This window comes from Lampetra planeri, chromosome 3 (assembly GCF_965212315.1).
Source record: "Lampetra planeri chromosome 3, kcLamPlan1.2.h2, whole genome shotgun sequence".
NCBI classification, from domain to species: Eukaryota; Metazoa; Chordata; class Hyperoartia; order Petromyzontiformes; family Petromyzontidae; genus Lampetra; species Lampetra planeri.
In genome coordinates this window covers 24,242,995-24,258,063 of record NC_136109.1, presented here as the reverse complement: position 1 = coordinate 24,258,063, position 15,069 = coordinate 24,242,995, and the positions used below count along the sequence as shown (strand labels likewise).

General features: G+C 48.5%; 1 protein-coding gene across 1 annotated transcript in view; it reads right to left on the bottom strand.

The window, feature by feature from the left end:
* The window catches only part of CORO2B (coronin 2B), a 41,514-nt gene extending 26,795 nt beyond the window's left edge, over positions 1-14,719 (bottom strand). The window contains exon 1 of the mRNA XM_078624459.1: positions 14,615-14,719. Within this exon, the coding sequence (XP_078480585.1) occupies positions 14,615-14,629 (15 nt within the window). The 5' untranslated portion in view covers positions 14,630-14,719. The remainder of the gene's footprint in view (positions 1-14,614) is intronic.
* Positions 14,720-15,069: the final 350 nt, after the last annotated feature.

Sequence of the window (15,069 nt, the reverse complement as noted above, 5' to 3'; positions counted from 1 at the left end):
TCGGAAAATTCCCTCAGTAGTGTCTTAAGACGTTGGCGCTCTAAATTTGACAGGTCCGTCGATCCCGCGCAAAGCGCCTCGAGCCACCCTTCATCGCTGTCTGAATGTGGTCGCGGTGCAGGGGCAGCGCCGACATGACTCGCGACGGGTTCCTCACAGGGCACCGGCGTTGCGTGAGCAAGCACGGTCCCCTGTGGGACCACCACCGTCTGCGAGCCCACATTGAGGACCGCGATGAAGGGTTCTCCATCCCCTCTCACTATGGTCTGGGCCGGGAGTAAATTAGGTCCACTGACCCCGGCCCTAGACGGTCCCAGCAAAACCCCTTGAGCCCCAATGCCCTTAGCGAAGGGCCGCCGAAGTCTCAAAGGAATTAACATTTGCGCCCCCGGAGGAACGCGCACCGTTCTATCTACGAACGCCGGCACCGTCGCGAACGCCGTCCGGCTCGTAGCGGGGGATGGCAAAAACGCCATGCGTCGGCCCGATGGGAGCTCAATGCATCCCTGGTCGATTAATATCCTAATCGGCATTTTGGCCAGGAAATCCGTCCCCAGCAGGCACGGAACCGCCAGCGAGGAGGAAACAAAAATCGGCCCAGATAATTTAATATCCCCGACACAAATTTGGGCTCGAATTTGTCCGATGATGCCAAGTGAACCCCCGTTAGCAGCAAAGAATGGCACGTTAACAGGCATCAAAGGACGGCTTTGGGCAGGGAGAATGTTATAAATCAACTCCGAAATAATGGTCGCCGATGCTCCTGTATCGACCAGGATGCGCACCTCGACCCCATCGATGTGACCCACAACGGCCGACGACCCTGACGACGCGGCTACAACCCGATGGGCCAACACGGACCACTGGCTGGGTTCAATCTGAGTACCCAGAGCGGTGCGTGTTGGTGCCATGGTACGCGATATTGGCCCCCCCTTCGCTGCGGTGTTTAAGTGTGCGACGGGCGTGTGCGTGGGCCAAACGTGAGGGGTGCCGCGACTCGCCGGATTATGATGGTGGAGCTTGTGACGAGGGCCGGCGTCCCGTTGAGGTGTCGTCCTGCGCTGCCCAGGAGAGCGGCACCCCGAGGCGACGTGGCCCCGGATGCCGCAGTTGTAACAGCGTGGAAGCGCTGGTGACGACGATGGATGTTGTAGACGGCTTGAACCGGCCCGGTCCTCCCGTACTCCCGCTCCATGCTGCCGTTGATGGTCGATGGCGCAAACCTCTTCCGCCGGGAGGGTGGCTGCAGCGACGGCACGCCCGCTCGCCGCCTTGCTGGCCTTCCGTCGTTGAGAGGACAGGTTTGCGTGGAGAAGACGGGCCGCTTGGAGGGAGCACATCTCTGCATCGTCCTGTGCGACAATGACGATGTCTAAGTCGTCCGCCAGCAAAAGTATCTTCTCTGTCACCATGGCGTCGACACCCTCGTCATCCATTCGTGGAAAGGCCTCCTTCGCCAGTGCCAGGAGGCTTGTGCGGTACGCCAGGGGCGACTCCTTCGTCCCCCGCTGGCGATCGTAAAAGAGTTGGCGACAGTCCGATGGTGGACCATATACCGCCGACAGCACCTGCATCGCCTTCCGCAGCGTGGAGCGCCTCTCCTTCGAAGCCGATGTTAGAGTGGCGAGGGCGTCGCTGTCGAGAAGTGCTGGCAGCGCGCGGAGAGCCTCGGCGTCTGTCCACTGTGCCATCTCCTGGTGAGCGAGGAAGCGCCGCTGGAAGCCGCCCCAGTCGCCATCCTCGCCCACAAATTCCTTGAGTGGAGGTAGCCGCTGATGTAAGGCAGCGGCTGCAGAGGAAGAACGCACTCCCTCGTCCGCCTCACTCAACTCAGCGTCGGCACGAACCAGCGATGGCATCGCCGGTCGCACCCGTGGTGACGTTCCGCCCGTTGGTGGTGACGCGGCAGGTACTGTACTCCCGCCGTTGGACGCGATGCTTAGAGCGGCCACGCCCTCAACAGCAGCTGCAGCGATGGCGGGAGTTTCAAAATGTTGCTCCGTGGAAATGGCGGGAAGGCGCTGTGATCGTCGGCTGCCGTTGCCCCGTGGCGGTCCCGCAGCCCCCAGCTGCGTGATGGTGTCGAGCATGGCGGCTGCGGCGTACAGCAGCTCGGTCAGCTTCGCGTGCGCCTCCCTCAGCCCCTCCATCGACGGCTCCCCTTCCTCCAGCTGCTGTGGCGTGGATGCGCCCAGCCCCGGCTGGTCGATGGCATCTTCAGCCGTCTCGGGCCCTCCGACTGCAGTGGTGTCTTCTGCCTCTGGTACCCCGACTCGAGTCGTCCGGCGTGTATCCATGTTCGTACTTTGTTTCACTTCTGACGCCAGATGTAGTAACGCTCACGACTCGTTCACACCGGAGTTGGAGGCACACTTGTTTATTTAACACCAACGTTGTGACATACACATTTGAGGGGGTATCGGCCCCCTCACCCGTCTATCTGAGGACACACCTCTCTAGCTAACCCTAGCCTGCCTCTGAGTCCTCCACTAATGGGCTAGGGGAGGCTATCTTGGCCCGACACTGGTCAGTCGGGCCCGGTACCCAGAGTCCAGACCAGCACTGGCTCTGGCTCTGGTACCACGCCACTGGCTCGAGCCTGCGCGGTCCTGATAAGGACGGCGTACCAGGGGGAGTCCAGGGCTCTATCTCAGACGTCTTCCGCCTCCTCTTCTTTAGCTAAACATCACTCCCGAGCCCTTCGATACATTCCCCTTTTATACCCAACCCCTCCCTGAGGGGTGGGGCCCCGGGGGATCATAACGACCGAATCGACCCCCCAGGGTGTCTGGCGCGGACGTCGCAGAGGGCACCTGCTTGTGCACACATGTAGCCCCGCCTACTGTGTTTGTTTACCATAGGCTGCCATGCATAACGGGCTCTCTCTCTAACACCCCTACACATATAAAACAAATTTCACAGGGGGGAGAATGGCCCGGCCGTTGGTGGTGGCTTAGATGGCGGCGAGGCCATGTCGCCTGCGCGGGGGCGCAGTGCATCGGCAGTTATTTTCGAATCATGGCCAAGGAAGCGTGATGAGCAGAGATGACGGAGGCTGGCTGGGGTCCTGGCACGAGAGGCAGCCTTGTCTGCCATGCGTTTAATTTAGCAGCCACGGGAGCGGTACTTAAATCAGGCTAACTGCACACTCCATGGCAACCAGACATGTAATGACTTACACCTTCCGCCGCCATCCGCCGCATCCTTCCCCCAGAGACCCGACGAGTTGTCACAATTTGTTGTTGAGGTTCGGTTCAAGAAATCACGTTTTTGTCTCTTTTTGTTCATTTGTACCTTGTTGTTTGACAGGGTGGTCCAGACGTCTTGTCACCGTCACCCTCCCAATTAATTGACCCCGAACATTTGTTCTCCTCTATGCATATTTATTTATGTTTTAAATAAACCTTACTTTAAAAAAATATATAAAGTTTTAGAAAATTAAATGGGGGGGTCACAAGACATGTGGACCACCCTGTACTGTTTTGTGTCTAATGTGTCTCGTTTGTACAGCTTTGCTTGCTCCATTCGCCGACAACGTGACATTAACATATAATTAGCATAACATTTCCACATATAATAAGTCATCAATCCATACGTTAAAAAAATTAACGATGCATATATTATGAACATAAAAGCTGAATTTAATCCATAAATCGATGCATTGGTATAATCACAACAAACTATTTCACCGGCATATGGAGCAATGGCTAATAATTGTTTTTTTTATTTATTGTACAGAGCTTTCCCTAACTCGGTGAAGGCCGGTGAGAGGGGTTATCTTCTTTGGTAAGCTGTGAAACCACACGTGTGTTTGGGAACATTTATTCATGTTAATAATTATATATGTTTTGACATTTTTTTTTCTCTTCCAATTGTGATATTGGGTCTGTGGGAGAGGCACATTAATGGGCTACTCAATCAAAAGATCGCGTGAAGAGGAAATCCTCTGCCGCCCAATCGCCAACCGAGGCAATTTCCTTAACGAATTTCCACCGGGTGGGCTGGAAGGGGTATTTCGAACATGGAACTCCCGTGCAAGCAATCGGAACGGACAGCATTGTCTCCACAAAGGCGACCGGTTTGTGATGAGATTTTTATTTTACGAGAGGCGATGCTTCGACTCATTAATTTATCAGAGCCACAATTGCATCTGCAGCCGTGCATGCTCTTCTGACTTGAGGAGTTACTGTGTGTTCTTGCTAGAACATCCTCTTTGATGCATTCTTCTCGTCCGTTGCACTCCAGTTTTCTTACGTTGGCAACAAAATAACGTTTTGGACGCATTACAATGGTTAAGTAGGCCATGCGCATACAAGCTCACTCACCCAACCAACCCCCTCCCCTCCCTTTTCTCTCCCTCCCTCCCCCGCTATTCTTTATGTGCATCTCTTTTGAAACAACCCGAATTTCCACTTTTGTTCCCGTTTCCTGTTTACATTGTTTTGACCTCCAGTAGAGTCTGTAGGGCTATTGTTGAGCAGATTACGTTTTTTTAATTCAACACAGCCAGACTTAACACACAATTCTACAACAGCCTCACTCTCTTAAGGGCCACGTTGTACCTGCTTTCTTATGAATACATCACCTTCTACACCTCACGTCGCTTATAACAAAAACAAATGCTATGTGGTTTCCTTATTGGGAGGACCTTTCTCACCCTCTAGTGGAGAACTTGGTTATCTGCAGAAATTGTTGGCTTGTTCATTTATCCCACCGAGGGGGTTGTTGGTCTGTAACTTTGATTTTAAGAAGGGTCTCCGATTGTCACCCTCATGCCAAAACAATCATGACAAATGGGGTTGGCCATATCATCCTTCATAGAAAAAAAATAAGTTTCCTTAATAATCATGGACTTTAGTTGTTTGGAGCGGTTACGTGAGTTCCCAGTACTCGATATTGCAATGGCATTTTTTGGCTGGAATCCGTGCCAAAGTGGAGATGCCCAGTGAGGTCAACTGGCTCTTAATGCGCTTGCCAGCAGAATGATCCAGTAATGGCGAGCTTAAGGATTAAAATGCAAGCAGCCACTCGAGATTCATCCAGATTCCCAAGTGTTGTGAGTACAAACAACAATCACAGTTGCAGAGTATAGGCCAAAATACATACAAGAGGTCAGAAACAGAGAGTGCGAATGATATCAATCGTTATTACAACAGACACAAACAGACACATTTATTTAATTTAGCAAGGTTATAGGAACTTGGGAATTGAGAAAATAGGGAGAGAATTCAAAAGCAGCAAGCGAGAGCACTCACGATAGTTTGTTAAAGAAGAGCTAACACGTCTCTTGAATTTAGCGAGGCAAAATGCACTTGAGAAACGAGAAGACGGGAGGGCGTTCCAAAGCTGAGCAGTGCGAGTGAAGAAGGAGGAAGGTGATTGTTGGGTCCTACAATTTATTGTTTCAGAACATGTTGTAAATAGTAAAACTATCTAACAGTAATGTACCACGGTGGGCATGGGCCCTGGTGCAAAACATGAATCGGGACATCCGCTGTCCAATCCCCCCCCCCTCTTCATAGGACCAGCGCCTGGGTCCATCCAGTCTATGGGCCCAGATACAATTGAACCGCTTGCACGCTTAATTTATATAGAACTACTTTTTGTGTTAAGTTTTTTGTCTCTCGCCCCGCACCTCCGATGAGCACGGTTGACTACGTACGGTGGGAAAGAAGTTCAATATACACACATTTACCCATTTCTGATTGATAAACACGTGCCCCCTCCGTTATTCAACATTCGGCAAAACGTGTGGCCTTTTTACGAGCGTGTGAATCAGAACTAAATCATTCCTCCTCATTGCTTTTCTCCACTGGTAACATCCGCAGTGAAATCAGAATATTTATTTATACCGGAGGAATACGACGAGCTATAAAGATCTTTTTCACAGTATCGGTGGGTGAGAACTTTATAATAAAAATACAAAAAAACACGATCGGAGTGCAAAGTATAAGAACGGTAAACAAATCATTAACAAGAATTTTATCTTCGCAGGTAAAGCCCACTGAGCTATGAGCTTATGTTGCAGAAGACACCTGGCCCCAAACATTAGCTCAACAACGTGACTTACCATGCGCACATTTATAGGAGCGCGACCTTTACCCTCCATTTCATTAAATACAACAACAACAAAAACGAGAGACGCTTTCTGTATCTTCGGTGCTCCGAGATCTACCGCACGAGCGCGGGCGTCCAGCCCACCCCAGCTTCGGTTTTGTCGGGGAGCGCTTTGAATCTCCGCGCTGAACTCGAGTGGAGGACACCCTTTTGAAACGAGCGAGTTGCTTTTGTATTCAGCAAAGCAGCTAGCAGCTGTCTGTAGGGCTGAATTACTGGTGACTGCTGCTGACACGGCTCGTTCTTTGTCCATTGGCTGAGTGTATATTTTATAGCACTAATGCGCCGTAAATTCCTCCTTTAATCTTTTAAAGCTGTGAAGGCGTAATACATTTTTTATACCCCAATGTCTTATCTAACTGTTTATGCCAATGTATTCAGATTCCATCCATCTCTGTGTCCATCCAAGCATTCATTTAGCAGCGCGGAACATTAAATCAATTTACTTATCCATTTAACTTTATAATCCATAAAATACAATCGCACACATTAATCAAGCTACCATCTACATACCCATTCATTCATGCCATCCTCAAATCGTGCCATTGTTAAAAAAAAATCTGCTAAGGGATAATACGGAGAGAATGGTAAAAGCTAAGCCTCATATACAATTCTGATTAATGTGGCACGGGGTTATATTGAGGCAACGCCTTTCGACATTTACACAAATAAAACACCTTAAGTGGCATTTTGCTTAAGAGTGTAAAGTAAAGCAATGTAAACAGAGGGGAACAATTACTGCATCATTCCATGCAACATAATTCTCACCGGTTAATGAAAATAAACACGTGAAACATGCAAGGACTCTACAGTAAATATAATGTCAGAAATTGTGCTGTGCCCATACATCATCAGTGATCCTCTATCCACTGCTGGATGAAGGTCTTCACACACCGCCGCCATCCCCCTGAGGTCCCGTGATGCCACATTCCGTCTCACTCCTGCACCCCGAGTGACCTCGCTGCTCAAGCTTCAGTCGCCGTCTTCTCGGGCATGTCAGCTCCCTTCCTACGGCTGCCATTCCGTTGATATTCTCGTCCACTGGATATCATTCCTGATCCAGTAATGGCGAGTTTAAGGATTAAAATGCAAGCAGCCACTCGAGATTCATCCAGATTCCCAAATGTTGTGAGTACAAACAACAATCAAAGTTGCAGAGTATAGGCCAAAATACATACAAGAGGTCAGAAACAGAGAGTGCGAATGATATCAATCGTTATTACAACAGACACAAACAGACACATTTATTTAATTTAGCAAGGTTATAGGAACATGGGAATTGAGAAAATAGGGAGAGAATTCAAAAGCAGCAAGCGAGAGCACTCACGATAGTTTGTTAAAGAAGAGCTAACACGTCTCTTGAATTTAGCGAGGCAAAATGCACTTGAGAAACGAGAAGACGGGAGGGCGTTCCAAAGCTGAGCAGTGCGAGTGAAGAAGGAGGAAGGTGATTGTTGGGTCCTACAATTTATTGTTTCAGAACATGCTGTAAATAGTAAAACTATCTACCAGCACACTTAATTTTCTTAATAGACGCGACTATATTCTTGGTTTTTTCGGTACCGAAAGAACCAATAATATGAATCCCTGCAGTCACGAAAGCTTTAAATCGAAATTTAGACGCGACTATGTTTCCGAGTTGCACGTGTTGCCTTCACTGTACCACGAAATATATTTCGCTTAAATGCTACTCAGGGTCTGGGCACTGAAAAAGTATCGAACGAAGCCGCCGCCTCCGATTAGCGCGGTTGGCTACATACGTGCCAAAGAGGTTCAACATACACACATGCCTTTTTGTAATTGTTTGGGCCCCCCTGAGTTTTCTGGTGACAACTGACCAATAATTGTGTGTTTGTTGTGGTACACAGGGTACAAAGGCAACCTAAAATCCGTTGCCCTCTGACCCACGGTCTAAAGGCGTCTGTGAATGGCACTAACCGTGTGTGTGTTTTCATTTAATTGTCCACGTGGCTTACATTAATATGAAGCGATGTTGGGGGACAGCTGTGAAGACTGTTTTTGTCCTGCAGCGTGGGGAGGCTCTTTAAACTTCAATCAATCCAACCAATCAAAGCAATCCATCGATCAATCTATCAGTGTCATTTAATTAACAGGCAAAAGCCCATTAGCATTTACAATCTGCAGTGCAGTATTTGATCCGGAGACCAGGGACATATTAGTGATATAGGGAGTTACTTAGAGTTTTTTTTTTCTACAGTGAATAACAATACAATTACAATTTTCAGTCCAGTGTCAATCTGCTGCTGGATGAAGGTCTCTGCACAATGTGTCAGTCAAGGGAACTGTTTGACCATACTGCAGATCAGTTGCAGGTCGGTGAAGGAAGAGTTCAGAATCAGTTCAGATGTCACTTGCTGTCGAGGTTTTCTGTGGCCGGGAATTGAACTCAGGTCACCAAGTTCATATTGCACCAAGCTCAAAGCTCGTCCAGTGTTCTACCTCTTTAAGAACAATGGTAAGTTGAGGGTGTGCTCATGAATCAGAACCTATTGGTGAAAAAAACATGTACACACGCCAGTGATAACAACATTTATTTTATTTCCTCCAGAATTTACTGGGTGGCTGTGGGATTGAATGACTGACCGTGAAAAGAGGCTGCGTGGCAAGAACACTTTCACCAGCAACGTATTTCTGCAGGCAGGCAGACAGCCACACAGCCAGCAGCCCGCTGTGTCCCACATTCCAAGGGCAGGATTGGTGGTGGTGGGGGGGGCAAGGGGATTGTGCGTGAGCCAATTATGATAAAAAAAAAGATCATCACCGTTGATGTCGGAAAATTGTACCTGAAATGACCTCACAAGTGGAGCTCTTACACGTCTACGACAACAAAGTTGTGCGTGGGCGTCGAGGGTCACGCGTTGCTCTCGCTTTGCGCCGCAACGATTCACTGGGCTTCACGCCCCGTGCCTGTAAGAGGCGCGCCCAGAATACTGATGCTGAGTGGAACTCGCGCGAACGCGAGACACTGCAGGCTAAGCAATTGCGGCGGCAGGATTTAAAAAAAAAATATGTCGCCGCGCTGTGAAGAATCAAAGCTTCAATTTTCTTGAGCTGATAATGTGACGTGGGACTCTGTGCGGCGGTACAGACAAGAGCGCCAGGTGGCAGAGTAATTACAGAGAGCACAAACGAGAGCGGTTATGCCAGCGGGTGTGTGGATGAAGCAGTGTTTCCGGGGGCCGAATAGTTTGGGCAACCGTGGCAAGAAACAGCAGTGTGGCAGGCACAGCGGACCGTGTTCGCCCTTCGGAATCCACTCAGCACAGGCAGGGACGATTGCGTTCCAAGGAATGGAAATAGAGATGTGAGATTCACTGCTTGGGAAGAGAGACATGAGATTCATTGAGAGGTTCAGGCACAGTGGACCTCTTTCAGACCCATGCTGTGAGATTCTGAAGTTGTGATTGTGGAGAATACTGTGTAAGAACGATTTTCTGTTCACATTTAATTTAATGCTGTTTTGCCCTCCCTGTCTTTTTGTAGATGGTCTTCAGATGCTGATTTGTAGCAGTTAACATAAATTTAAGACCGTGTTAATTTAAAAGCAGTGATGAGTTTTTACCTTTCTTTAATAACGAATTATATATTTATAAAAATTCGCTTTCATATTTATTATAATGCCATTGATGGAACCTAATTTAAGGAACTGTTTAAGTCATTTGAAGACGTATTCGTTGGTTTTTATTAAAATGCATGTGCATTCAACAGAGAACATTTTGCTATTAATAATGAAGTAGTATAATTAATACAATAAAGGGTAGGGTGGAGGGGTGGCACAATGGATCGTGCTCTGCGCTGTGAACCTGGCCACCTGAACAGATCTTGTTCCCCATTCTTCATCTCGCAGTGGATTGACCAAGGGCTGAAAATTACTAATAATCTGTTTTTTACAGTGCACGTCGCTAGAAGGGTTGATCACCGATGGGTGAGAATGCTGATGGACCAATGCAAAGATTAGCTTATGTGCAGGAGTGAGATGAATTTGGCATCACGGGACCACAAGGGATGGCAACGACACGGAGAGACCTTCATGTCGATGATGATAATTATTCATAAAGGACGGAGTATAAAGCAAAAAATGAGGCAAAATAGTCGAACACAGTAACAGAAGGGCAGCGTAATATCCGTGAGGATTACAGTATAACCAGCACCACAGTAGTAGCATAGACGTCGGCAAACTACTCTACGATCTCAGAAGGAGCAAGGTTCAATTCCGCGCTGTAATGCACAAAAAACGGCACCAAAGCTGGGCCTAGGATTCTCTCTCATGGGCGCAGCATAACATTCCTGGGCCATTGTTGTTGAACAGAATAATGGAGACAAACAACGGAGGCTGGATTATAGTAAGTGCCTATTTCGGCGGGCACATCGAACGACTGAATTTAAAAGTCTATACCAGATAGCAATTTAATACTGATGATTTTGCAGGAATTGAGGCCCGGTGGATGGGATCAGAGTACAGCATTTGTACCCTTGACATCACTCTCCCATTCATGCATACCTCACGGTACACGTGTACAATACACAAAATATAGACCCCCCTCCTCCACGTAACTCACCGAGACCCTTAGGACGTGCATTGAGATTATTTCGATTAATTTGGTGTGATAAATGTCCAAATGATGGGCCACTTTATTGAGATATCATTTATGTCCAGGTCGCTTCTGAAAAATTAATGAATACCTCAGTGGGCTTTGCCTGGTAGGATGGGGATGGTTTGGTGTTGTATTTGTTTGTGTGATTTGTTTACCTTCTTGGTTCTTTCGGTAAAGTCACGTAGAAGGGAAATAATAAAATAATAAAAATAACACATAATAAAATAATTCTCACGACGTTTCGGCCACAACGCAAGCAGCCGTCCTCAGGTGAAGAACAGGTCTGTCGGAAAGACAGCGTCTGAATGATGTGTTTACCTTTCTGGTACTTTGCACTGCTACCGCGTTCTTGTACTGTTTGTTGTTGTAACGTTCTTACCCGCCCCTGGTGGACATCTATGAATAAAAGCTTTATAGCTCATCGGATTCCTCCAATAGAAATAAACATTCTGATTCTGAATTGTTATTCGTGAGCACCGATTAAAGCCAGCATGGCGAATGAGAGGGTGGTGTGCCGAGTACCATGACCGGGCTGCCTTTGTCTCCCCAGTTCTGATGTGTACGTATGTTGGACTTTTTTCGCACCGTACGTAGCCATACGGAGATGCGGGGGAGGCACAACAATCTGAACACAAAAAGCAGTTTTAAAGAAATAAGTTTTCAATCTAGATTTAAAAGTGTACACGTTGCACGAGGTCGTAATTTAAAGCCGAGTTGACCGAGGGGAGCTTCCAGGATCAGTTCTGATGTTACTCAGCACAGATGTAAGCCATGGCAGGGAATTTAACTTCGGTCACTGGGTTCCTAATTCAGGGCGTTCACCACTGCACCGCTGCTCTAAAACTGAAATGCATACGGACACGTACATAAACACAAACACACGAACACTCGTACACGTGCACAGAACGTACACACAATAGTGGCAGGAAGCGGCTGCAGGGGAAGTGTCCCATCATAGAGAGGGCTTTTGTAAAAATCTGGAATTCTTTTTTTTTCCATTAATGTATTGGCTCACCATTGTATAAAAGTTCCCTTAACTGTATACGCTCGTTTATAATCAAATACAACTGACGTTAAATGCAGGAGAGTTGTTGAAAAAACATTTGTCCGCATATACAATACCAAAACGTAAAAAAGATCCTGATTTGGGCACCTCTCATGAGCGCTGTGTGATGAGGCTAAATAATACTGATAGGAACCTTTGGTTACACCAGCCCACAGGGGATTATTGTGTCCGTCCGTCGTGCAGGGAGGGGCTGGGTGGGGAGGAAGGGGCTGGGTGGGGAGGGGCTGGGTGGGGAGGTTGGGGCTGGGTGGGGGGTGGGAGGGGTGGGGCTGGGTGGGGTGGGGCTGGGTGGGGAGGGGCTGGTCACCCCGTGGTGCCCTTATACAACTCAACGTTTGACCTACTCACGCCGGCTTGTGCCCGCCCTCACAGTCGGGCATATTTGCGGAATACACCACGCGGTCGTTGACCCTGGCCATTGACCGAGCAACCCAACAATCCTACCAGCTCAACCCGGCAGGAATGTGTTTATCTTGCGCACAGGCGAACGATCCCACCCATGCGTCCCTCGATCGGACGTGGCGAACTTGCGAACAGCCATTGAGAGCAACGGCGCACACCGAGACACTCGCCCGGTGTCAAATGTGAGAGGAGGAAGCAGTGTGGGGGGGTCAAAAGACGGCCCGGAGCATGGCGGCAAGATCAACTCGAAGCAGCCGAGAGAAATAACACGAGGTACGAGCAAAGTAATGAGTTACAATAGAAGGGTTAATAAGGGCAGAGGCCGGGAGGCAGCGTAGGCTAACGGGTGATGGTTGGGCCTGGCACAATTGTGGTCTCTTCTCAGCACTGAAGTGCTGCAGCGAAAACATTTGCAAAGAAGAAACGAAGCCGTTGGATTGAAGAGACGTTTAAACACATTGTCACAATAAACGCATGATAAGTGGTGGCACGGTAGTTGTCGTACTGTATTTTGAACCCGGTAAGCAAAGTTTGATTGCCCGGCCATGGTTAAGATCATTGGCGAGTGACATCTGACGAGGTTTTGGGGCAACCCCTCCCTTCACTAACCTGCCCTGAGCAGCATCGGGAAGTTTGGTAAAAACAAGTCCCGTGACAGACACGGCATGGCGAGGCCTTCATCCAGCAGTGGCTTGACCAAGGGCTGTAAATTCTTATGTTTTACTGTAAAGTGCTAGATAAATAAAAATGCCAAATATTTGGTAATCTGAAAAATGTCCCACTCCCTTTCTGGGGTTGTAAAAATAAGATCAGTTTGCGATGTTAAATGTCCCCACCTTTAAGCGATTAACTTAGGAATCTTGATTACAGTATACTCATCACCATTTAGTGTGGTTTTGGAAAACACTAAATGGAGTCCACTGCACTATGCACCAGGCTATCTCAATTTGATTCTTGGCTGTGAGTAACATCAGTGATGAGTGATATGTGAACGAGTTTTTGTCTCTCACACTTCACCAATATGTAGTAACAAGAGCGGTGAAGTATGGTCCAACAATCCTCAATGTTATGCATTTGGGAGATCTTCATCCAGGAGTGACTTAACAAAAGGTTTATTGAAAAAAATACAAATCTCACAAATTTCTTGGCAGATGCGTGACGAATTATTTTACTAAACTAAAATATTTATATTTCAGCAGGTAAGGTCCAATGAGCGATTTAGCTCGTTTTTTAGAGGTGACCTGGCCACAATTGATCAGGCAACGAAGTGGCTCCTGGTGTGATAAACTCACAAATGTGAAAGAAATATGCTGTCCAGTTAGGTCAGAAGCCTACTTGCTAAACTCTCTCAGAGCTTTCTCTTTGCTCTAGAGGACACATCTTGCAGGCCCCATGTCTGTGTGAGCAACACAAGCCTCCTATACAAGTTGCAACCACACATGGGCCTTCCACTGGCCGCGGCCATTACATTCCATCAATATTTGTAGACAAAAATTCGACCACGCATAAAAACTGCAATGTGGGGATGAAGGAGGTTTCGGAGCCGTTACCTTGAGAAAGATAACGTTGGCAAAGTGATCCAACAGGTGTTTTTTTTCTTCTCATGGATATTGTCAATCGGTTGAAGGGGGGGGGGAGGTCTTGTGTCCTTAATCTGGGACAACACGTGGGAACCGTGGCAAGGACTTTGGGGCAACTCTGGTCTACTCCTTCCATAGTAGCCGCCACTCGCCATCCACAAGAGTCACGCTCTCGATGGCAAACGGGGCTTATTGTGAAAACTCTACACGCCCCACCAAATTTTGCTGTTGTTGACGTAATACGCACGTCCACGTGAAGTCAAGACAAATCTCCGCACCTCCCCCCCCCCGCAAAACCCCCAAAAACCCGAGAAAGAACGCAATTTGAATTGCGCGACGTTGCCCTGCCCGAATGAAAACCCAGAAAATGCAAGCCGCGGTCTGTGCATTCAAAGTGCCGGTTTGAAAGCCCTCGTTGCGCCGAGTGAGGAGGGGGTGGTGCTTTGCATCTGGCTGCTTGCTTCACATGCAGCATAATGTCCCTCCTTGGCCAAACGGACGGAGCTTAATCTCAGCAATGGCGATTGACGCAGACGCTCACCACACGGCCCGGCTCAGACGCCGGCTCAGCCGCAGCTCCCATAGAAATGAGAGCGGACGTGCATAGACACAGCATTGTCCACGCCTTCTAAATCATAACCGCTGCTGCATGCTAAAATCGCCTCCGCGCCTCTTGCTGCACGCCGGCATGTGTGTGTGTGGGGGGGGATGGGGGTTTAGCGGCGTGAAGGATGGGTTTAAAACAAAACAAAACCACAATAAGAGAAAGGGAATAATTGAATGAATGATGCGGAATATTGTTGCGCTTTGCCCGATGGCAAACAACGTCCTACCTTTGAGAGCGTCATGGAGAAAGCTTGAGGAGGAGCAGCAGCTCGGATTCGCAGCGCTCTCCCGATGCACGCACGCCACCAGCACGATTTGCTGACTGCACCGGCTGCCTGTTTGGTGGGGAGTGAGGGGTGGGAGTGAGGGGTGGGTGGGGGGCAATCGGGGGTTCGGTGGGGGGGGGGATCGGTGTTGGTGGGATGGGTGGGATGGTGGGATGGGTGGGTGGGGAGTGATGGAGTTAGTCACATTGTAAAAAAAAGGAAGTACGTCTATAAATGTCCTCCCTGCTGTGAGGCTGCGGTGGAGCCAGAGTTATTGAACAGAGAAAATTAAAAAAGACAGCGTGCTCGCTAGCTGCTCCTGACCCATTGTCGGTTGTCTGACACAATGCATGTTCAACCGCAAGGGCCTGGGCAGACCAAGCAACTTTTAATCCACTGCTGCACTCATCTCTGAG